The following is a 25,205-nucleotide window of genomic DNA, read 5'->3' as shown; positions in this document are numbered from 1 at the left end:
ACGAGGAGGGCAATATGACGAGGATAGCGCTCTCCGGGCAGCGGGGGGTGCGACAAGCTGCAGGTCGTTGGCAGAGTGGCATTTTTGGTGGACAATCAGCCACAAAATGCAAGCCACGTCCGTACTAAAACGTGTGCCATGTTCCCAGTATTTGACATAATACAAAATACAATGTTTACTCAGTTCCTCGTGAGTCCAATTGTCCCACAGTAGTAGGGCTTGTTTTGGCTAATATCTGCGGTGAACAGGAACCTTTTGAAACCCAAAAAGGGTCACACAACTCTCCCTGGTGCAACAACAATTTTCTGCAGCAGTTTGGCTGGCTTGATGTGAAACATAAACAAATTAATCCGCAAAATCGGCTGAATCCGCAGTCCATCTCTATGCTATAAAGCAATGCTGTATTGTGAGATGCTGTCCCGGGTGATGTCACATTCAATGGTACAATGGTAGTCTGTTAGTGAATGTAGCTAGCTGCCGCCTTATGTAATAAGAGCTTTTGCGGTGATAATTGTTGTAAATAAATGCTTAAATCCCTGAATTCTTTATAGATATCGACGTAAAACAGTCTCGATTCTTGGTTAACAGGTGCCATGATCCCAGTATTTGACATAATACAAAACACAATGTTTACTCACTTCCTTGTAAGTCCAATGATCCCACAGTTGTCGCACACTTGTTTTGGCTGATCTCGGGGTGAAAGGGAACTTTCTGAAACCCAAAAAGGCTCACACGCCTCTCCCTGGTGCAGCTACAAAAGCCTGCAGCCGTTTGGCTGGCGTGTTGTGAAAAATAATCGAATTAATCCGCAGTCCATCTGCATGCTATAAAGCAATGCTGTATTGTGAGATGATGCCCCGGGTGACGTCACATTCGCATTCGTCCTAAACCCGAGACTGAAGCCGGAAGTCACTCCGTTTCATGGCGCAGGATTCAGAAATTGAATATATAAAACAATTGCTTACACACACATCCAAGCGGTCCATTTCATTCAGGAGCATTAAATACAGCGCGAAATATTAAATAAATATGCTTTTTGGTGTCATATACACTTTAAACGCGTGTTTGTTTGGCTGATACATTGACCCCACCCACCACACACTCATTCACAGCCCCGACAGAAATGCAACATACCGCCTGCTCCGCCCCCTTCGAAGACGTCGGATATTAGAAGTTTTTTTCTGCCAGCAGCAGCCACTGTAAGTAATGTAAAAAGACATCAATGTTGTGGAGGTGGGGAACACACCACTAATTTTGCTACTGAAAGTCCGGCCTGGATTAGAGTTAGTATAACATTAATCTATATGAATTTCTGGAACTCTAGGAGGAAGCTGCTTTGAAAGAAATATCCTCCTGTATGCTTTCTATTGTTAATGTTCATTAAACTGGAAGAAATGTAGTGAACCGAGGTTTATTCCCTTCTCCCCAGTTTTTGTTTTTATTTTATTCATGTGGTCTTTAAGGAGCCCAAAGGAGCTTTCATTTTTTTGTTGAGTTTGGCTGTGTTTGTGGACAAAAGCAGTGGTGTTTTACTTGAAGGAAGGCTCCATTTTTAATTATTTTTGTTAGGGTTATCACCCCTACTAAACCTACGCCCTTGCTACTGCAGTACGTAAAGATGATGCCTCGGTATTCCTGGCTTGCCCTGACTGACTGTAATGTTGCATAAAGGCACATTGCTGCAGATTAGCAGGGTGTCAGCACCCTCGCATATCATCTGCCTTGTAGGAGGTTCAAGGTCTCCGGCAGACACTTTTGCCCCCGAAAGGAGAAATCAATACGGCGACCGAGGGGAGTGCGAATGCCGAGACGTCAACAGCGCGGCTCCTCGGCAACGCCGGCGGCTCCTGAAAACTTTCTTCGAATTTCTTGCGCTCATAAATCAGTTTCTGGAATTCCCGCTAGATGCGATCGTGAGGGATATTCATCTCAGCAGAAGGTCAGCCGCGACCGGACGCTTTCTACGAACAGACTCGCGATGAGACTGACAATTTAGATGCGTTGTTAGAGAGGTGTTTTGGTCATGGTTACAGAGAGGTAAACCATAATTTACATTGGGGCAAATAAGTATTTAGTCAACCATTAATTGTGCAAGTTCTCCCACTTGAAAATATTAGAGAGGCCTGTAATTGTCAACGTGGGTAAACCTCAACCACGAGAGACAGAATGTGGAAAAAAAAAAAAACTGAAAATCACATTGTTTGATTTTTAAAGAATGTATTTGCAAATCATGATGAAAACTAGTATAAAGTATTTGGTCAATACCAAAAGTTCATCTCAATACTTTGTTATGTACCTTTTGTTGGCAATAACGGAGGTGAAACGTTTTCTGTAACTTCACAAGCTTTTCACACACTGTTGCTGGTATTTTGGCCCATTCCTCCATGCAGATCTCCTCTAGAGCAGTTTTGGGGTTGCCTGGCACGGCCAGACAGTTAATCCCTGTGTTTTTCAAACACTGAGAGTATAGTCTGGGACCCAGCCCATTAACGGCCTCTCGAGCAAGTACAAAATCAATCGACAAATCAGATTCGTTTATTTGCGTGACGTGTCCTTAACGAGCAACGTCACTCTTCCGCGTCGGAAGTCGTCTCCACAACAACACAGATGGCGAACAGGAGAGCCGAGAATATGTTCCAATCCACGGTAAAATCAGTTTTAAATTACCAAAAACACATCGACACAAGTAATTGACAACAGTCTTGTCTCGCGCAAGCCATGTTGAATAAACTCCACTCTCCTCGTATGTTTACTTCCGTGCGCAAGTCCCTCGTCCCGCCCGTCGCTGATTGGTCCACTCGCTGTCTGTTTGCTGTGGCTTGCTCCGCCCTAGAAATTTTATCCGCTTAATGGTGGCCGGACTCAATAGCTGGAACAGCGGTGAGTCTGGAGTACCAGGCTAGTTTTGGGGCTGTCGTTGGGCAACACAGACTTTCAACTCCCTCCTCACCCCGTGGCGTCAAAAGCAAAAATCCCAGAACCACACGGGGGGACCTAGTGAATGACCTACAGAGAGCTGGGACCACAGTAACAAAGGCTACTATCAGTAACACAATGCGCCGCCAGGGACTCAAATCCTGCACTGCCAGACGTGTCCCCCTGCTGAAGAAAGTATACACGTCCAGGCCCGTCTGCAGTTTGCTAGAGAGCGTTTGGATGATCCAGAAAAGGACTTGGAGAATGTGTTATTGTCAGATGAAACAAAAATAGAACTTTTTGGGAGAAACAAAGGTTCTCGTGTTTGGAGGAAAAAGAATACTGAATTGCACCATACCCACTGTGAAGCATGGGGGTGGAAACATCATGCTTTGGGGCTGTTTTTCTGCTAAGGGACCAGGACGACTGATCTGTGTAAAGGAAAGAATGAATGGGGCCATGTATCGAGAGATTTTGAGTGAAAATCTCCTTCCATCAGCAAGGGCATTGAAGATGGGACGTGGTTGGGTCTTTCGGCATGAAAATGATCCCAAACACACAGCCAGGGCAACAAAGGAGTGGCTTCGTAAGAAGCATTTTAAGGTCCTGGAGTGGCCTAGCCAATCTCCAGATCTCAACCCCATAGAAAATCTGTGGAGGGAGTTGAAAGTCCGTGTAGCCCAACGACAGCCCCAAAACATCACTGCTCTAGAGGAGATCTGCATGCAGTGATGGGCCAAAATACCAGCAACAGTGTGTGAAAAGCTTGTGAAGAGTTACAGAAAACGTTTGGCCTCTGTTAATGCCAACAAAGGGTACATAACAAAGTATTGAGATGAACTTTTGGTATTGACCAAATACTTATTTTCCACCATGATTTGCAAATAAATTCTTTAAAAATCAAACAATGTGATTTTCTGGGGTTTTTTTTGCACATTCTGTCTCATATGGTTGAGGTTTACCCAGGTTGACAATTACAGGCCTCACTAATATTTTCAAGTGGGAGAACTTGCACAATTAGTGGTTGACTAAATACTTATTTGCTCCAATGTATATACTGCTGGCCAAAAGTATTGGCACCCCTACAATTCTGTCAGATAATGCTGCTTAGACACGGAGGATAGGAAAGGAATGAGCGTCCTTATAGACTGAACCGTTTTAATGCGCCACATGGGAGTTTGTGGTTGTTCTCTTTTGCTTGAAGTCGCCACATTCTAATTTTGCTTTCCAGTCAGCAAAATTTGCTTGAGTTGACAGTCCGGATGATGAGGTTTCTTTTTGTTTGTTTTTGTGTGTCTGGTTTCGTTTATACTGGTTGTATTTGCAATTTTATGCATTCACGTCAGCAGCCAGTGTAAATTCTGCTCCATTAACAATCCTTTATGAGTGCTATCCCAGCTTTCGCTCTTCCTGGATCTGTCGTTAGCCTCGCTTCCCACTCTAATTGACCCGCCGCACTCGCCCTCCCATCATACAGAATTTATTCTAACTGTGCGAAATGTCCTTTCAGGAGAATTTTAAAGGGAAATTATACAAAGAGTTTTGTTTGGAGCTAACTGGACAATGGACTATTGAAATGGTATCTCCAGAGGGGAAGTCAAAATGTGTTCCTGTGTTAAGAACGATATTCTGATATATTTGTGTTTAATGGCTGCTGTCAATGTGTGCCATTTTAAAAATTCTTAGATGATGTGTACACCTAATGAAAGGAATCGTTATTTCTTTTTAATATTTTATATTGAAACAACACTTTATAAAGTGACATTTTTCAAGGAAAACAATGTAATTTTTCATATCCGACTCTGAAAATGGAGACGTTAAAAAGTGAAAATGTCACATTAAAACATGAAATTTCCCATTCTAGAATGTGAATTGGATCACTTTATAGGGTGATGGTTATCAGATTAAAACGTTTCATTGATCACATAAAATTGTGATGTTAAAATGTGATTTTTTTTTAATATATTGAAATGAGATTTTTTCCACCATAAAATGTGTTTCCCACATTCTTATATTGCTATATTGAATTACAAACATTTAATTTACAGCATCATCTCTCAGTTCAGTAGTTTAGTTATGTGTAAATAAATTGTTACTTTGCTATCAAAAAGCTTTATTTGTCTTGTTATTTATGTTATTTTGTAAAAGGAAAACATTATTCAGATGTTTGGGAGGCAACTAAAGCAAAAATAGCTGTGTTAAAGTCAAAGTTATGTTTGAAATGTGTACTTTCAGAAAAAGCTCAATTTGTTTTTTTTCCATCAGAAATTGGAAAATTGCTCAAACTAAGCTATTTTCTAATGCTGATTTCTAAAGAATGGAAACAGATATGAACTAATCTTTCTTTTGGTGGGTTCCATGTTTATATAGCAATAGAACAGAACTTTCTGTGGGCCTTGCAAAATCAGTCAAAATCCAGTAAAACGGCCGGGCGCAAAGTGGGTTGCACCGGTGAAAATGGCTGGGAGTGAATGAGTTAAACACGTTTGATTTCATTCTATTTTTTTTTTTTTTTTTTTTTTTTTACCGGTGTATTGATGAGGTACTCATTTTCAATCATTCTTTTTTTTTGTGTCTGTTTTCATTTTTTTTGTCTGTTTTCATGATTTATTTTCATAGGCTTTTAATTTCTGATTGTCTGGCTAATTATTATAACAAAAGGAAAACATGACTCGGAAAAACAATCATTTTTTAAGTTTTAAGTTTTTAAGTAATTTTGTTACCGCTTTTCGGAACAATTTAATTTTTTTTTTTTTTTTTTATATTATTCTATTTTTAAATCAGAACACAAACATAACACTTAATCAGCCAATTCACAAGGATTTTCTTGGACAGAATTGGAAAAATATCAAAACGTCCTTTGAGAATTTTTCCAAGCATGATGCTCATGATGTCATCTTGACGCCGGCATGGACCAGCGATTGTGCACTAAGGCCAGGGTTCTGTTAGGGGTATCTCCCAGTTCATCTATAAATACTATGACTTTAGGCTCACGCTTTCCTAAACACACCCGCACTGTCACACACACGCACACAGTAGTTAGCGGGAGTCTGGGCCATAAAAGGTGACAGGCAGGGGAAGTTTTCCTGCAACGAGCCAAAGACTTACAGACATTTGCCGATATTAAAGTGAATCAATGTGAGTGCGATTTTCCAAATTTCATTTAAACTTTTATAAGCAGGCAAACGGGTCTCAGCTCGGCCTCAACTGTTCAATTTCAACTCACAAGTGATGTCTGCTGGGAGGTTTCTGGGTTTGATGGCGGATGGCAACAAAGCCTAAACTACTGTAAGTTCTCCATTCAAAGCTTTGTTTCCAAAAACTACTTAAGAAACATTTAGAAAACTTCCAGAATAAATGGCTGGACATAAATGGAGTTAGTGACATAATTTGCCGGATGACACTTAATGACAGAAGCATTCAGTAATGCCCATGAGAGTGTCATGTCTTAATTATGACAGTCTTATGACAGCTATCAAATAAAGTGTGACCTATTAACCCAAAAAAAAAAAAAATCAACAAATATGCCACACTGGACTATAAACCACATGATTCAAAATTAAGGAAAAAAAAGTTGCTGCTTAAAGCCCGCAAATTACGGTACACAATAAATACAAACATCTTAATCATCGCCTAACTATCCAGGAATGCCGAAAAAAATTAAACATTTTATTTTTATTGTTGTTTATATTATTTCTTTCACATTTCTGTCGAAATTTTCAATGAATTTAAAGTATTTTAGATGTACCGTAACTTTCGGACTGTAAGCCGCTACTTTTTTCCTTCATTTTGAATCCTGCGGCTTATTTGTTGATTTATTTTGGTTAATGGGTAACACATGCCTCCTAGCATGCATTGCAGTGCTACCGATGTAAATACCCATCAAAATTCATGTCCTGTGTTAATTATTTATACAGTTACTGCTCCAGTTGTTCCATTAATTGCTAGTTATGGTATTTGTTAACACTTTATTTGACAGCAGCGTTATAAGACTGTCATAATTATGACATGACACTATCATGGGCATTACTAAATGCTTATAACAGATGTCGTTAGGTGTCATCCGGCAAATTATGTTACTAACTCCATTTATATCCAGCTCGGATATTTTACATCCATTCAAAAGTGAGATCGTTTGCGGATAACACTAATGACTTCTATTATAAGCATTCATTAATGCTAGTGACAGTGTCATGTCATGATTATGATTGTCTAATGACAGTCTTATGGCGCCACTTTCAAATAAAGTGTTCCAAATACCGTAACTAGCAATTAATTAAACAACAGGAACAGTAACTGAATAAATAATTAGCGCAGAACATGAATTTTGATTGTTATTTACATCTGTTGCACTGCAATGCATGCTAGGAGGCATGTTGGACAACAACCGTGTTGACAGCAGGTGGCATAAAAGGTTGACTGTCCCCCCCAATGAAGCTTCTTAAATCAATGAAGCTTTGTAGACAATGGATTCAAAGTTTCATGGTGGTTCATTTGGTCTTATGACAGTTGTATGATGCCGCTGTCAAAAAAAGTGTTGCCGGTTAATATCTTTTGGTGGAAATATCCTATAACACAGTTAGGACAGCTGCAGCTTATAGTCCAGTGCAGCTCATTTATTAATAAATGCTGTTTTCGTGTCACATTTGGTGGGTGGCTACTTATAGTCAGTTGTGTTTTATAGTGCAAAAATTACAGTATTCGTTATTATATATTTTTGAACATGTAACATTTTCCATATTTTTTATTATTTTGTCATTTTTAATGGATTTTTCTTTATCATATACAATAGATTCAATATTGTGTTTTTCTTTTTTTTGTTCGTTTTAAAAATTGACCAAATTTCAACTGAATTTAATTAGTTTCTTGAATTTATTTAGCAGTGTAGTGTGGAACGGACGAAGATTCTGCAAAGAAGAAGCTAACCTAGGTCCATATTAACACAGCACAAGGGTACAAAGTCCCCATTAATAATAATTGGCTTGTACATCTTGCCTCAATCAATAATTCATAGCCGCTCTATTTCCACCTATCAATCAATCACTCATCAATCACAACACGAGCGCTCGCCGGCTTCTCGTCCGTACGAGCGCCAGAATGACTATTACTGGATTCCCAAAGACTTTTTTATTTTTTTTGAGGATCGCCAAGACCGATTTAGCTTGCTGGAGTCTCGCAGCCGGCAAAAACCTTGCCGGGACCCCTGGGAGGGAGGCTGAGACTATTGCACTATATGCGGCCCTGGGTCAGGAGGTCAAAGGTGAAAGGAAATACTGAAAAACTATCCCTCAGAAACTTGTTTATCCACTTGATAGGGATATACAGAAACTGATAACGTGACCTAAACATTTAAAACCCAAATGAAAAGACTACTTGAACATCTGATCAGAACCTAAGTTGTTTATTTTTGAGGTTAGAGGTAAGATCAATGAGAGATTCTGGTTAAATGTTATGAATCACAGAAAGACAGTATTTAGGGTGTCTAGACTTTTTATATCCACTTGCTGGAGCTACGCAGAATCTCGGAAACACTTGAAAGAGAAGCTAAATCAAAAGACTAAGTGACCTCTTCAAACTAGTGCACAGATTTTACTGCCAGTCAAGTGGAGAGACTCAAGCTAACACAGACAAAGCTTTTATTTTTACAGACTCATTTAAAAATGACTACTTTTACAAGATGCAGTAACCTAAAATGTTTCCACAAAGCTCTGTAGAATGCCAATAAATTGGATGATTTCATAACCGGTCAGGCACCTTTGTAGGAATTGAAGATCGAAATGAAAGTTAGCCAATTGTTGTGAACATTAGCATTATATAGCATTTAAGCTAGAGGGCTTTTGCCATTTAAGTTAGCCAATAGCGTACCGCACAAATGCTATTTTTAGACCGCAGGGCTGCGTGACGTCACCATCGTAAACCTGAAGGGGGGTCAAAATAGAAGCGTGCTCGCATACAACCCATGCTAGTACTGCTCGTTTTCTGCCGGTAATCTTTCAAAAAAGAACATGCCGATCAAACACTGCTGGTATGGAACTTGTAGAAATGACTCGAGACATTACAACTGTCCACTTGTTTTCTTCATACGTTTCCCGAAGCCAAAAACTCACAGGAAAACACTTTGAAGAATGGATCAACTTGTGCGGGCATCCAGAAGACCAGCTTAACGCCAGCTACGTGAAGCCATTCACCTTCATATGCAGTAAACATTTTGTTGGGAGCCATGGTCCTACAGATGACAATCCTGATAAGCCTGCCACAGCCTGCCCGAAGGAGTAAGACATTTTGAATTTTTGAATTTTTTTGGCGTGGCGTTTTGCCGTGCGTTGACTCATATATCGATGATAATATTTATGAACAATCTTTTTTATTTAGTGCATGGAAAATGAATGAATGTTCAGAACTGGGAAATAAGAATTTGGTGTGTTTGTGTGTAGATATACAGTGTATCACAAAAGTGAGTACACCCCTTGCATTTCTGCAGATATTTAAGATTATCTTTTCATGGGACAACACTGACAAAATGACACTTGGACACGATGAAAAGTATTCTGTGTGCAGCTTCTATAATAAAGTTTCCCCTCAAAATAACTCAAAATATAGCCATTAATATCTAAACCCCTGGCAACAAAAGTGAGTACACCCCTTAGAAACTATGTACATCCCTAAATGTCCAAATTGAGTACTGCTTGTCATTTTCCCTCCAAAATGTCATGCGACTCGTTACAGGAGTGCTGCAGAGATTGAAGAGGTGGGGGTGTCAGCCTGTTAGTGCTCAGACCATACGTCACACTCTACATCAAATTGGTGTGCATGGCTGTCACCCCAGGTGGAAGCCTCTTCTGAAGACGGTATACAAGAAAGCCCGCAAACAGTTTGCTGAAGACATGTCAACAAAGCACACTGGAACCACGTCCTATGGTCTGATGAGACGGGCAGGCTTTCTTGTGTACCGTCTTCAGAAGAGGCTTCCTCCTGGGGTGACAGCCATGCACACCAATTTGATGTAGAGTGCGGCGTATGGTCTGAGCACTAACAGGCTGACCCCCCACCTCTTCAATCTCTGCAGCAATGCTGACAGCACTCCTGTAATGAGTCACATGACATTTTGGAGGGAAAATGACAAGAAGTACTCCATTTGGACATTTAGGGATGTAGTTTCTAAGGGGTGTACTCAATTTTGTTGCCAGGGGTTTAGATATTAATTGCTATGTTTTGAGTTATTTTGAGGGGGAAATGAATTATTATATAAGCTGCACACAGACGTGTCATTTTGTCAGTGTTGCGCCATGAAAAGATATACTGGTACTTAAAAGATATACGCCACTGGGGTGGCTCATTGGTAGAGTAGTTGTCCCCCTACCGAGAGGTTGGGGGTTCGATTCTCTGCCCTGATGAACTTGCCTAAGTATCCTTGAGCAAGATACTGAACCCCACATTGCTCCTAGTGCTGCGTCACCAGTAGGTAGATTGCAATGTAGTGTAAAGTGCACCTTGAAAGGTGGAAAAGCGCTATACAAGTATAACACAATTTACTAGGGTTGTTCCGATCATGTTTTTTTGCTCCCGATCCTTTTAGTTTTGAGTATCTGCCGATCCCGATATTTCCCGATCCGACTGCTTTTTTGTTTTTTTTGCTCCCGATTCAATTCCAATCATTCTCGATAATTTTTCCCGATCATATACATTTTGGCAATGCATTAAGAAAAAAATTGAATAAAACTTGGACGAATATATACGTTCAACATACAGTACATAAGTACTGTATTTGTTTATTATGACAATAAATCCTCAAGATGGCATTTACATAATTAACATTCTTTCTGTGAGAGGGATCCACGGATAGAAAGACTTGTGACTTTGTATATTGTGACTAAATATTGCCATCTAGTGTATTTGTTCAGCTTTCAGTAAATGATACTGTAGCCATGCCCAACTGCATGATGGGAAGTGGAACCATGACTGTGCGTAGTGCTACCAATTCATATATCTTCTCTGCGTTGGGAAATAACATAAGGTGTTAAGAAAAGGATCAATTGCTACCTTGCTTCCCCACATTGCTTCCCATGATATTTCTAATCGTAGGGAGAGGGATTGTAAGGCTTTAGCCAATTAAAAAAAGGCTCCAAAGGCTGCCAAAATTCACTGTACCCATTTTACGCTGGTGTTTATCTCTCTATATAGGTAAAACGTCGCCATTACAGATTGAGCGTGACAATGCCTGAGTGGGTCATGCAGCACATGCATTAAGTGCGTTAAATATTTTAACGTGATTTTTTTTTTTTAAATTAATTACCACCGTTATCGGGATAAATTTGATAACCCTACCTTAAGCCTACTGGACTGTCTCAGAAAATTAGAATACACAATATTCTAATTTTCTGAGACAGTCCTGTACATTAATCCACCATTTAAAGCAGGGGTGTCCAAACTTTTTGCAAAGGGGACCAGATTTGGCGTGGTAAAAATGTGGGGGGCCGACCTTGGCTGACGTCCTTTACATAGAACAATATACAGGACTGTCTCAGAAAATTAGAATATTGTGTATTCTAATTTCCTGAGACAGTCCAGTAAACTAAAGACTCTGGATGGGTGTAACATATTATGTCTGTAACGTTAAATGCAAATTAGAAAACGATTTAATTAAAAAATATACATATATTAAAAAAAAGGCATGGCTGATATTTTTTGCCGATTCCGATACTTTGAAAATGACGTGATCGGACCCGATCGAAAACAAAAGCTCATCCTTTCAATGAAATCAAATTTCGTCAATGCCATGAAATACTAAGTTTACTGTATGTTTTACCATTCACTTTTAAAATTAGGGGGAAAAAATACATTGCAGCTCATCCAGCGAGCCTTCGATAATGCTATGACTTTATCACCAGAAAAAAAAAAAAATTACTTCTGATCGGAAGTTTGAATACGTCCTTTCTACGAATTATCTTCCAAAAGCGCCACAACTTCCTTGCTTTTAGTTTCATCATGACGCCTTTAAACGTTATAAAAGAATCAGTTCCAATCAAGTTTTTTTAGGGGAAAAAAATGTCTTTTAAAAAACTGCATACACCTACTTGGAAACTTAATCCAGCATGTGTTACGGACGACTTCCCGGCAATAACATGACATCACCGATATCAGTCTTTCTGTGACTGATCAAGGGATCATAAGAAGTTAGCGCTGCGCTCCTCCACGGTAGCATGCGGCTCACTTCAATTAGCGGCCTTAAAGGGGCTTTGCTACAAATGAGGCCCCTACCAGCACCGCCACGTGGTTCCCATTTCCGACACAACATAACGGCAATCACAAGACGCGGCTTCCAAAGTCGACACCCTGGCATGTGAAATTTGAGCCAGACGACGTGTTGTTCCGCTGGCCAAAGCAAGTCTGGGATTTCCCTTGGAAATAAAACGCGCCATGGCAGCTGCGTGGCGCGTTTTCGCGCAGTCCAGGGAGTGTCCGCATACGAACAGTGGCACGCGCCGGTCGTCGTCGGGCAACTGTTGCAAAGACAAACCAATGCCGACACGTTTTATAAATAAGCGGTAAGTGAACTTTGACTTTATCCGAGACTGGGCGGGCAAGCTGACGCGGCATTCTTTATTTGACAAGGACAATAAAAATGCGACTCTCGAGCAACCTCATAAGTTGAACCACTGACGGACGTCCTGACTTTGACGCTGTGGACAGTAACATGCTTAGAACTTGACTCGGGTGCAAAAATATGCGATCGGGACATCCTTATTATTGCTGCGATTTTGCAACTTTAGCGCTTAAAGTGTGTTTGACACCAAAAAAACATGTTTATTTCATATTTCATACGGTGTTTTATGCTCCAGAATGAAATGGACCGCTTGGATGCGTGTGGAAGAGATCGTTTTATATGTTCAATTTTTGAATTCCGCGCCTCGAAAATGAGTGACTTCCGGCTTCAGTCTTGGGCTTAGGACGAATGCGAATGTGACATCACCCGGGTCAGCATCTCACAATACAGTTTTGCTTCATAGCATGCAAATGGACTGCGGATTCAGCCAATTTTGTGGATTCTTTTATTTTTTGCATCACGCCAGCCAAACGGCTGCAGGCTTTTGTAGCTGCACCAGAGAGAGGCATGTGAGCCTTTCTGGGTTTCAGAAAGTTCCCGTTCACCCCGAGATCAGTCGAAACAAGTGTGCGACAACTGTTGGACCATTAGACTTCAGTAAGAGGAAGTGAGTAAACATCGTGTTTTGTATTATGTCAAATACTGGGATCATGGCACATGTTAACCAAGAATCGAGAAGGTTTTACATCGATATCTATAAAGAATTCATGGAGTTAAGCATTTATTCACAAGAAATTTCACCGGAAAATCTCTGTTTACATAAGGCAGCCGCTAGCTACATTCACTAACAGACTACCATTGTACTTCGACATATTTATGTAAAATAAATGCTAACCTCAATTTTTTTTTTTTTTTTTTTTTTGCTTTTAACCAAGAATCGAGACTGCTTTATGCCCATATCTATATTTTCACCAGAAAAGCTCTGTTTACATAAGGCGGCCGCTAGCTACCGTCACTAACAGACTAGCATTCTACTTCGACATATTTACGTAAAATAAACGCTAACTGCACTTTTTTTTGTTGCTTTTAACCAAGAATCGAGACAGTTTTACGTCCATATTTATAAAGAGTTCAGGGATTTAAGCATTTACTCACAAGAATTTTCTCTGGAAAAGGTCTGTTTACATAAGGCGGCCGCTAGCTACATTCACTAACAGACTAGCATTCTACTTCGACATATTTACCAAAAACAAATGCTAACCGCACGTTTTTTTGTTTTGCTTTTAACCAAGAATCGAGACTTTTACGTCCATATCTATAAAGAATATATCTATAAAGAATTCGGGGATTTAAGCATTTATTTACAATTTTCTCCAGAAAAGCTCTGTTTACATAAGGCAGCCACTAACTACATTTACTAACAGGCTAGCATTCTACTTTGACATATTTACATAAAATAAATGCTAACCGCAATTTATATATTTATTGCTTTTAACTAGGGCTGTCAAAATTATCGTGTTAACAAGCGGTAATTAATTTTTAAATTAATCACGTTAAAATATTTGACGCAATTAACGCACAAGCCCCGCTCCAACAGATTAAAATGACAGCAGTGTAATGTCCGCTTGTTACTTGTTTTTTGGTGTTTGGCACCCTCTGCTGGCGCTTGGGTCCAAATGATTTTATGGGTTTGGGGAGTGAGCATGGTGTAATTATTGACATCAACAATGGCGAGCTACTAGTTTATTTTTTGATGGAAAATTTTACAAATATTAATAAAAACGAAAACATTAAGAGGGGTTTTAATATAAAATTTCTATAACTTGTAGTACTAACATTTATCCTTTAAGAATTACAAGTCTTTCTATCCATGGATCGCTTTAACAGAATGTTAATAATGTTAATGCCATCTTGTTGATTAATTGTTATAATAAACAAATACAGTACTTATGTACCGTATGTTGAATGTATATATTCGTCTTGTGTCTTATCTTTCCATTCCAACAATAATTTACAGAAAAATATGGCATATTTTATAGATGGTTTGAATTGCGATTAATTACGATTAATTAATTTTTAAGCTGTAATTAACTTGTTTAAAAATTGTAATTGTTTGACAGCCCTACTTTTAACCAAGAATCGAGACTGTTTTACGCCCATACATATATTTTCACCGGAAAAGCTCTGTTTTCATCAGGCGGCCACTAGCTACAGTCACTAACAGACTAGCATTGTACTTCGACACATTTATGTAACATAAACTCTAACTGCACGTTTTTTTTGTTTTTTGTTTTGTTTTTGCTTTTAACCAAGAATCGAGACTGTTTTACGTCCATATCTATAAAGAATTTGGGGATTTAAGCATTTATTCACAAGAATTTTCTACAAAAAAAGCTCTTTGTCTGTGATTCCACTCGGTCAGCTTTGACGGCCTCGCCCCCTATTTATCAAGTCCCGCGCCTCGTGTCCCATCAATTCATTATGAAGTCCATGATTAAAACAACCAGTGGGACATCACAATAGAATGAGCCATAATATGTCAACGCAACGACTGCATATATCGCTATCGGGTTGATATCGGTATCGGATTTTTTGAGTTGGACAATATCGGGATATCGGTTAAAAAAGTCATTATCGGACAACTCTAATCAAAACAACTTTTAAGAATGATTATTCGACCAAAGGAATTTACTAGTCTAGTGTGGCATTACTTGTCTTTGACTGAATATTCACAAACAGTGATGCAGAAAGATCAGCCTAGCCAAAAAGTCCCACCATCAAAACAGTGAAATTTTGTCACACAACAGGTTTGCTCTCACTTTTCATGACTAAACCTTCCCTTCCCAAAAAATTCCCACCCTCGAAAAACTGGCATGTTTACAGACAAATGGGGGTCAACGCAGCAGTGGATATGAAACGTTTTTTGTTTTTGACAGAGACTGTGGTCTTATTTTACTTAGATTTTTTTTTTTTTTTTTTGGGATAAAAAACCATAAGAAGGGTTGCATGCAGTTCACACTTTTCTAAACAGAGGCAAAAGGGCTAGTGCTTTAGCACCTCTAAGGGTCTATCTGTGCACACGCCTGCTCCAAAATCACACAACAACAAACATTTTTCATCCAACTCCAGCACAATAAAAAAGGACAAATCATCTAACTAAAATAGCTGAACTATTTCTTGACAAACTCTGGTAAAAGGACTAAATGTACATATAGTTCTCAAGAGCGTAGGTTTGGTCTCAACAGTGGTCTGGACGATATAACAGCATAACCCGCATGTACACTTTTTCCTAGGGAGGGGACATTAATAAGACCAAACAGATCGGGTACATTTCTAAAAAAAAAAATAGCTGGTTCCTACGTAAAACTGAAAAAAGTTACAGTAAAATTATTTTCATGGGAGAAAGTCATTTTTCAAAATGCTTGCTTCATATAAAGGAAAGTTACAGTGGTTGTGTTTTGGGGTTTTTTTGGGTGGAGGGGGGTTAAAAAATGTGAATCGGCTGCAAATATATACATACAGTGCCTTGCAAAAGTATTCGGCCCCCTTGAATCTTGCAACCTTTTGCCACATTTCAGGCTTCAAACATAAAGATATGAAATTTAATTTTTTTGTCAAGAATCAACAACAAGTGGGACACAATCGTGAAGTGGAACAACATTTATTGGATAATTTAAACTTTTTTAACAAATAAAAAACTGAAAAGTGGGGCGTGCAATATTATTCGGCCCCTTTACTTTCAGTGCAGCAAACTCACTCCAGAAGTTCAGTGAGGATCACTGAATGATCCAATGTTGTCCTAAATGACCGATGATGATAAATAGAATCCACCTGTGTGTAGTCAAGTCTCCGTATAAATGCACCTGCTCTGTGATAGTCTCAGTGTTCTGTTTAAAGTGCAGAGAGCATTATGAAAACCAAGGAACACACCAGGCAGGTCCGAGATACTGTTGTAGAGAAGTTTAAAGCCGGATTTGGATACAAAAAGATTTCCCAAGCTTTAAACATCTCAAGGAGCACTGTGCAAGTCATCATATTGAAATGGAAGGAGCATCAGACCACTGCAAATCTACCAAGACCCGGCCGTCCTTCCAAACTTTCTTCTCAAACAAGGAGAAAACTGATCAGAGATGCAGCCAAGAGGCCCATGATCACTCTGGATGAGATCTACAGCTGAGGTGGGAGAGTCTGTCCATAGGACAACAATCAGTCGTACACTGCACAAATCTGGCCTTTATGGATGAGTGGCAAGAAGAAAGCCATTTCTCAAAGATATCCATAAAAAGACTCGGTTAAAGTTTGCCACAAGCCACCTGGGAGACACACCAAACATGTGGAAGAAGGTGCTCTGGTCAGATGAAACCAAAATTGAACTTTTTGGCTACAATGCAAAATGATATGTTTGGCGTAAAAGCAACACAGCTCATCACCCTGAACACACCATCCCCACTGTCAAACATGGTGGTGGCAGCATCATGGTTTGGGCCTGCTTTTCTTCAGCAGGGACAGGGAAGATGGTTAAAATTGACGGGAAGATGGATGCAGCCAAATACAGGAACATTCTGGAAGAAAACCTGTTGGTATCTGCACAAGACCTGAGACTGGGACGGAGATTTATCTTCCAACAGGACAATGATCCAAAACATAAAGCCAAATCTACAATGGAATGGTTCAAAAATAAACGTATCCAGGTGTTAGAATGGCCAAGTCAAAGTCCAGACCTGAATCCAATGGAGAATCTGTGGAAAGAGCTGAAGACTGCTGTTCACAAACACTCTCCATCCAACCTCACTGAGCTCGAGGTGTTTTGCAAGGAAGAATGGGCAAGAATGTCAGTCTCTCGATGTGCAAAACTGATAGAAACATACCCCAAGCGACTTGCAGCTGTAATTGGAGCAAAAGGTGGCGCTACAAAGTATTAACGCAAGGGGGCCGAATAATATTGCACGCCCCACTTTTCAGTTTTTTATTTGTTAAAAAAGTTTAAATTATCCAATAAATTTTGTTCCACTTCACGATTGTGTCCCACTTGTTGTTGATTCTTGACAAAAAATTAAAATTTTATATCTTTATGTTTGAAGCCTGAAATGTGGCGAAAGGTTGCAAGGTTCAAGGGGGCCGAATACTTTTGCAAGGCACTGTATATACATATATATATATTCTATGCTATAGAAAATACATACATTTTAATTCGGGAATAAATGCACAAAATGCACAGTTGAATTAACGTTACCAGTGGAAAAAGTACAGGAAGACTCGTCTCTAAGCAGCTTTCTACTCGAGCTTTACAGGTTAGCAAGTTCACACAGTTTAATGTTATGCTAACTCTGATGCAGGTCTGACTTTTAGTTGCAAAATTAGTAGAGATTTCCCGATCGATCGGGATGTCCGATCACGTCATTTTCAAAGTATCGGAATGGGCAAAAAAAATATCAGCCATGCCTTTTTTTAATATATATATATATATATATATTTTTTTTAATTAAATCGTTTTCTAATTGTATTTAACGTTACAGACATAATATGTTTCACTCTTCCAGAGTCTTTAGTTTAGGCTTAAGGTAGGGTTATCAAATTTATCCTAATAATGGCGGTAATTTTTAAAAAAATGTATCACGCTAAAATATTTAATACAATTAATGCATGCGCTGCACGACCCACTCACGCATTGTCGCATTCAATCTGTAATGGTGCTGTTTTACCTATATAGAGAGATAAAAGGCAGCGTAAAACGAGTAGAGTGAATTTTAGCAGCCTTTGGAGCCTTTTTTAAATTGGCTAAAACCTTACAATCCCTCTCCCTACGATTAGAAATATCATGGGAAGCAATGTGGGGAAGCAAGGTAGCAAATGATCTTTTTCTTAACACCTTAAATTATTTCCCAACGCAGAGAAGATATATCAATTGGTAGCAATACGCACAGTCATGGTTCCACTTCCCATCATGCATTTGGGCATGGCTACAGTATCATTTACCGAGAGCTCAACAGATACACTAGATGGCAATATTTAGTCACAATATTCAAAGTCACAAGTCTTTCTATCCGTGGATCCCTCTCACAGAAAGAATGTTAATAATGTAAATGCCATCTTGAGGATTTATTGTCATAATAAACAAATACAGTACTTATGTACTGTATGTTGAATGTATATATTCGTCCGAGTTTTATTCATTTTTTTCTTAATGCATTGCCAAAATGTGTATGATCGGGAAAAATTATCGGGAATGATTGGAATTGAATCGGGAGCAAGAAAAAGCAATCGGATCGGGAAATATCGGGATCGGCAGATACTCAAACTAAAACGATCGGGATCGGAAGCAAAAAAACATGATCGGAACAACCCTAAAAATTAGTGTGTGTTCCCCACCTTCACAACATTGACGTCTTTTTACATTAAAGTGGCTGCTGCTGGCGGAAAAACACCTTCTAATATTCCTCCTCTGAGGGGGTGAAGATGTCGACATGTATTTCTGTCGGGATTGTGTGAATGTGGGGGTTCTAGTCATCAGCCAATCAAACGTGCGTTTGAAGGGGGGGGGGAAATGGACCAGCACATTCAGCGAGTGAAAAGGGGTAAATGTAAGTCTGAACATAATATAGTGTCAATTCTATCATTGCAACTCATTATATAATGCGAATAAGGTTGTTTAAAAGTTGGCGGGGACCATTTGAGCATCCTTAAAAGTTGGCGGTGTTATGTCCCTACCGTCCCTATGCAAACATACGCCCTTGCTAGTTATGTGCCCTTACTTTTCAGAACTCAATCACAAAACGCACCATAACGTCAATTCTCATCCAACCATGTATGCACCCCTTACCAGCACATTGTTATGATATGCTTAGTTTCTTAGCTGTTAAAACAAGCCCTAAATTCTCATTCATGCATTCACTTTAATATCCAAATTACCCTCACGTGTTTTAATTAACTGGGAATTGAACAGTGGCTGGAGCGCCTGTGGAGATGACGCATGGATGCCATGCCATGCGTAATTGGAAGATATATCAAACAGCTGATTCAACGACACGTGATTTAACTTTTTTGTTGTTGTTTATGAGAATAACTAAACAAAAAGTGAGACTTACATGAAGACGTGGTATATGAACGCCCACCCCCTGGGCCGCTCTAGGATGTTGTACAGGTAGTTCTGCAGCTTTCGGAAGCGCTTGCTTGTCTGGGACGCGCCGGCCCTGGGGCCCGGGGGTCCGGGCAGCGGCGTACCCAGAAGTCCGGTGCGGTGCGACGGCAAGCCGCGCTCGGGGGTGGACGGCTCGCTGCGTTCCGTGTGCACGGCGGTGAGCGCCACGAACTCCACCCGCCGCTCGTCGCCGGCGGCCGGCGGCGCCAGCATTCGGACGCCGCCGTTGTTCGACGGGCTGCCCAACATCAATCTCTCCGCCGTGCAAAGTTTGGCTCCATCCGGAAAACTCCCCGCCCGAGATACAAAAGAGAAAAAAAAAACACGCGTGGAGTTTATTTCAACAACTTCAAGTCAAGTTACGGTCGCTATGGGAAGCGAGCGGACACGCGTGACGTGACCCGCAGACTTCATCGCGCTTGCTTGGTGGCTGGCCGACTAGACGAGCTGCGCTCCTTGTCCACTTTGAGCGAGGGGGCGTCATGGCCGGGCCAGGTGGAGGGAGGGAGGGTCGCGCGCGCGCGCCAGTCTGTCGTCCTCGCTCGCCTGTGCCCGCGCAATGTGCAAGTATTGCAATTAGTGAAGTTGCCATATTGTACAATTCAAATAAAAGCAAAATTGGAAACATCTAACATTTTAGCATCATAATCATTGCACACAATTGTTAAAGAATGGCATGAGTAACATTTTAATAAAGTTGAGCATCTCGCATGGAAGGCACAATCCCCAGACCTCAACGTTATTGAGCATTTAGGGTCAGCTTTAGAGATTCAATGAAGACGTCGATTTCCACCGCCATCTTCTCTTAAAGACAGGGCCGGCCCAGCCTAAACGCAGAATATGCAGCTGCTTAGGGCCCCTGACCACTAGGGGGCCCCCAATCTGGCAATTGTTTCATTTATATTCTATTTTGTTTACTACAGTTTGCTTTATTTGACTTTTGTGAGTTTTGATACTTGATTACAAGCTTAAAAAAATAAAAGTTCTTCCTTAACTTCTTTCTTTCCTCTTTTAGAAAAAGGTTTGGCGCTATCTACTGTAATTACAGTCAATCATTTGGGGTGAGAAGTTTGAAGTATGCAGTGCAACAAAATCTGGTTAATATACAAAATATGGACGTATGGGTTGGATTGCATGTATGGGTTTCACACTACACTGTGACGAAATGGTGGGCCAAAAATATGGGCACCTTTGCATTATTTTGCTTAGGGCCCCCAAATGGCCTGGGCCAGCCCTGCTTAAAGAGCAGCAGGGCTGAGAACTAAAAGTGGTAAAAATGGATTTTGCCACGTGAAATTTTTTTTTTTTTTTGCCATGTGGCAAAATGGATTTTGCCATGTGTGTGTGTGTGTGCGTGTGTGTGTGTGTGTGTGTGTGTGTGGTTTTTGCCATGTAGCATTTTTTTGACATGTGGCCAAATGGATTTTGCCTTGTGGTATTTTTTTTTTGCCATGTGGCATTTTTTTTGTAATGTGGCAAAATGGATTTTGCCATGTGTGTTTTTTTGCCATGAGGTTTTTTTTTTTTTTTTGCCATGTTTGAAAATTGATTTTGCCATGTTTTTTTTTTTTCTCCATGAAGCATTTTTTTGCCATGTGGCAAAATTGATTTTGACATGTGGCATTTTTTTGAGAGTTGGCAAAATGGCTTTTTTTTTTTTTTTTTTTTTTTTTTTTTTGTTGCTATGAGGCATTTTTGTGCCATGTGGCAAAATGAATTTTTTTTTTTTTTTTTTTTTTTTTTTTTTGGACTGGTGACTTTCCTCTATGTATAAAAGTTGTAAAGCAATAAAGCAAACAACAAAAATGAATGAAATGAACAAAAAATTATATCTTTATAATGGGTCAAAATTATTTTTCAAACAGATCATGTGACCAGCACCTTAGACGGTCATTATTATTTAAAAAAAATAACAACAAAATTAGAGGAGGGCAATTTATTTTTCAAATGATTCTTCTCTGTTTGAACATATATTTTTTGATTGAAGCAAATTTTGGGGATTAATAATTTAGACACAAATGTCCTACCCATAATATGGCCCAAACACAAAAAGGATTGCTAAAATCAAAGAAAACTTTTAAAATAAAAAATCAAAAGTTCAAATGCAAGTATTTCAGTCTCAAATATTTTTTTGTATTCAAGAACTTTTTTTCTATGATTGAAAATGTTTTTTTGTGTGGATTTTTTTCATTCGAAAATATATATTTTTTTGTTTGAAGCAACTTATTTTTTGATTGAATAATAAAGACACAAATGTCCTAACCAAAATGTGGCCCAAACGCGAAACAACATTATTTCAATCAAAAAAAAGTTGCTACAATCAAAAAAAAAGAAAAATAGCTTTCAAATGCATTTTTTTGAGTTTCAAATTTATTTTTGCATTCAAACACATTTTCTGATCAAATAATGAAGACGCAGATCTACCTCTATGTGGCTCCGCCCAGGGGATACAATTTTTGACTGGGGTAACTACATTGGCACGACACCGGCGGGCGTACCATATTCAATGGATGACGATCGTGGCGAAAAGTTTAGGTGTCCAATGCAACCTGATTTAGAATTCCCCTAAAAAATGATGGGAAACAAAAAAATGCTCATTTTCAACTGATTGTTATAAATAGTCTTGAAAGTTAATTTTATTGGAGACACTGCGTTTTGGGGTCATCAAATGTTTTGTGTCCCCCTGGCCCAAAAGTCAAACTCCGCCTCCTGGAACGAATTAAATTCATACAGTGAGGCAAATAAGTATTTAGTCAACCACCAATTGTGCAAGTTCTCCTTCTTGAAAAGATTAGAGAGGCCTGTAATTGTCAACATATGTAAACCTCAACAATAAGAATGTGGGGGTAAAAAAACAGAAAATCACATTGTTTGACTTTTAAAGAATTTATTTCCAATAGACTGGAAAATAAGTACTTGGTCATCTACAAACAAGCAAGATTTCTGGCTGTCAAAGAGGTCTAACTTCTTCTAATGAGGCTCCACTCATTACCTGTACTAATGGCACCTGTTTTAACTCATTATCGGTATAAAAGACACCTGTCCACAAACTCAGTCAGTCACACTCCAAACTCCACTATGGCCAAGACCAAAGAGCTGTCGAAGGACACCAGAGACAAAATTGTAGACCTGCACCAGGTTGGGAAGACTGAATCTGCAATAGGTAAAACGCTTGGTGTAAAGAAATCAACTGTGGGAGCAATTATTAGAAAATGGAAGACATACAAGACCACTGATAATCTCCCTCGATCTGGGGCTCCATGCAAGATCTCACTCCGTGGCGTCAAAATGATAAGAACGGTGAGCAAAAATCCCAGAACCACACAGGGGGACCTAGTGAATGACCTACAGAGAGCTGGGACCACAGTAACAAAGGCTACTATCAGTAACACAATGCGCCACCAGGGACTCAAATCCTGCACTGCCAGACGTGTCCCCCTGCTGAAGAAAGTACACATCCAGGCTCGTCTGCGGTTCGCTAGAGAGCATTTGGATGATCCAGAAGAGGACTGGGAGAATGTCTTATGGTCAGATGAAACCAAAATAGAACTTTATGGTAGAAACACAGGTTCTGGTGTTTGGAGGAAAAGAATACTGAATCGCACCATACCCACTGTGAAGCATGGGGGTGGAAACATCATGCTTTGGGGCTGTTTTTCGGCAAAGGGACCAGGACGACTGATCTGTGTAAAGGAAAGAATGAATGGGGCCGTGTATCGAGAGATTTTGAGTGAAAATCTCCTTCCATCAGCAAGGGCATCGAAGATGAAACGTGGCTGGGTCTTTCAGCATGACAATTATCCCAAACACACAGCCAGGGCAACAAAGGAGTGGCTTCGTAAGAAGCATTTCAAGGTCCTGGAGTGGCCTAGCCAGTCTCCAGATCTCAACCCCATGAAAATCTGTGGAGGGAGTTGAAAGTCCGCTCTAGAGGAGATCTGCATGGAGGAATGGGCCAAAATACCAGCAACAGTGTGTGAAAAGCTTGTGAAAAGTTACAGAAAAAGTATGGCCTCAGTTATTGCCAACAAAGGGTACATAACAAAGTATTGAGATGAACTTTTGGTATTGACCAAATACTTATTTTCCACCATGATTTGCAAATAAATTAGGGCTGCAGCTATCGAATATTTTAGTAATCGACTGAAAATTCTATCGATTAATCGAGTAATCGGATAAAACAAATATATTTTTAGGTGAAGACCAATTAGAAATATACATGAGAAAACAAGACATTTCATCTAATCTTGAACCATTTTCAGTCAATTAATGTCTTTATTTTCGATGTATATTGTTGAAAACAGCCAACAATTGCATCTCAGATGTAAGTAGAATTAAAAAAAAAAAGACTAATTCACTGCTTTCACTCAAAAAACTTTTAGATCTTATTAAAAAAAAAATATATATATATATATATATATATATATATATATATGTATATATATCTCTTACCTAAAAATGTCGTTACGCTTGATAACACACATCACTTAAAAGTTAGGATTTTTTCCCACGTGTTTCAATTGAATTTCTCTTTGTGTCAAGCCATTTTTAAGTTCTAGTTAAGTTATAAGTTAGTCTAAACTAAGTCCTGATAGGATTTTGAGTTTTTGCAGTGTTCAAAATAAATGTATGATGCAGGCTGTATTGGAGCACATTAGGGACCAGTGCTACTTGGTGTTTTATCCAGCAATGACTACTGAGCTAAAATTGATAGTTAGCATGATTAAGTTTTTATTTTACACCCTCATCACTCCACAATGCTATGTTATGTTAAAGCCTGTATGTAAGACACGTTAGCCACGCATCGACAGTGGTCATAATTAATTGAAACCTAGCCCTCCGCAGGGCTAACGTTACGTGAGCTAGTAGCAACAGTAACATTAATCTTATTTATTAGCGCTTAGCGCTCTTTATTAGCGCATAGCGCTCTTCTGCTTTAAGATGGCGGCTGTTTACTAACGCTGCCCAGACGCGGCCGAGTCATTTCGCATCTAGTTCAACATTCATGTGATCTCTATGAGACGCATCAGACGCTACCTGTACCAACGTAGCATCGTGCGGGCTAGTATTTAGCAACGTCGGCGTTGTTTGTGGCGGCTGTCGGCTGCAGTAAGTTTTTTTTTTTTTTCCTTCTTCCTCGCCGCACGTGACAGCACGTTGCCCCGCATTAAAAGTAGTCTGAGCAAAACGTGATGCTTAGAGCTGTCAAAATAAACGATTACTCGGGGTGAATAAAATTACTCGGATCAGTTTTTAAACTCGAGTTACTCGAGTTGCTCGAGTACTCGTTTCAGCTCTAAAATAAATTCTTTAAAAATCAAACAATGTGTTTCTGTTTTTTTTCCCACATTCTGTCTCTCATGGTTGAGGTTTACCCATGTTGACAAGTACAGGCCTCTCTATTTTTTTTAAGTGGGAGAACTTGAACAATTAGTGGTTGACTAAATACTTATTTGCCCCACTGTATGTGGAGGTAGCAATGTATCATGTTGCTATGAGGAACTGAATTTTTGAAAGCAAATTAGAGTTCTACCAAGGCAAATATTTGATTCAAAACATAACAGTAGACTTGCTGTGTGTTTTGGACAACAGCCTTTTTTGTGGGTC

The 25,205-nt window shown here is 39.5% G+C and overlaps 2 protein-coding genes across 6 annotated transcripts in view; both read right to left on the bottom strand.

Moving 5' to 3' along the window:
* The window catches only part of LOC130910257 (potassium voltage-gated channel subfamily KQT member 4), an 84,357-nt gene extending 64,495 nt beyond the window's left edge, over nucleotides 1-19,862 (bottom strand). For all 4 annotated transcript variants that reach the window (XM_057827384.1, XM_057827385.1, XM_057827386.1 and 1 more), the window contains exon 1: nucleotides 19,546-19,862. In XM_057827384.1, the coding sequence (XP_057683367.1) occupies nucleotides 19,546-19,847 (302 nt within the window). In that variant the 5' untranslated portion in view covers nucleotides 19,848-19,862. The remainder of the gene's footprint in view (nucleotides 1-19,545) is intronic.
* Nucleotides 1-24,933, bottom strand: part of tinagl1 (tubulointerstitial nephritis antigen-like 1) — a 147,434-nt gene extending 122,501 nt beyond the window's left edge. Inside the window, exon 1 of one of the 2 annotated variants that reach the window (XM_057827390.1) lies at nucleotides 24,924-24,933. The gene's annotated coding sequence lies outside the window, so the exon portion shown is untranslated. The remainder of the gene's footprint in view (nucleotides 1-24,923) is intronic. The other variant, XM_057827391.1, reaches the window with a different exon arrangement.
* Between the last annotated feature and the right edge of the window lie 272 nt (nucleotides 24,934-25,205).

The sequence above is a fragment of the Corythoichthys intestinalis genome, chromosome 22, assembly GCF_030265065.1.
Source record: "Corythoichthys intestinalis isolate RoL2023-P3 chromosome 22, ASM3026506v1, whole genome shotgun sequence".
Classification (NCBI taxonomy): Eukaryota; Metazoa; Chordata; class Actinopteri; order Syngnathiformes; family Syngnathidae; genus Corythoichthys; species Corythoichthys intestinalis.
Note: the sequence above shows the minus strand (reverse complement) of the source record. Positions and strands in the feature narration are given on the sequence as shown.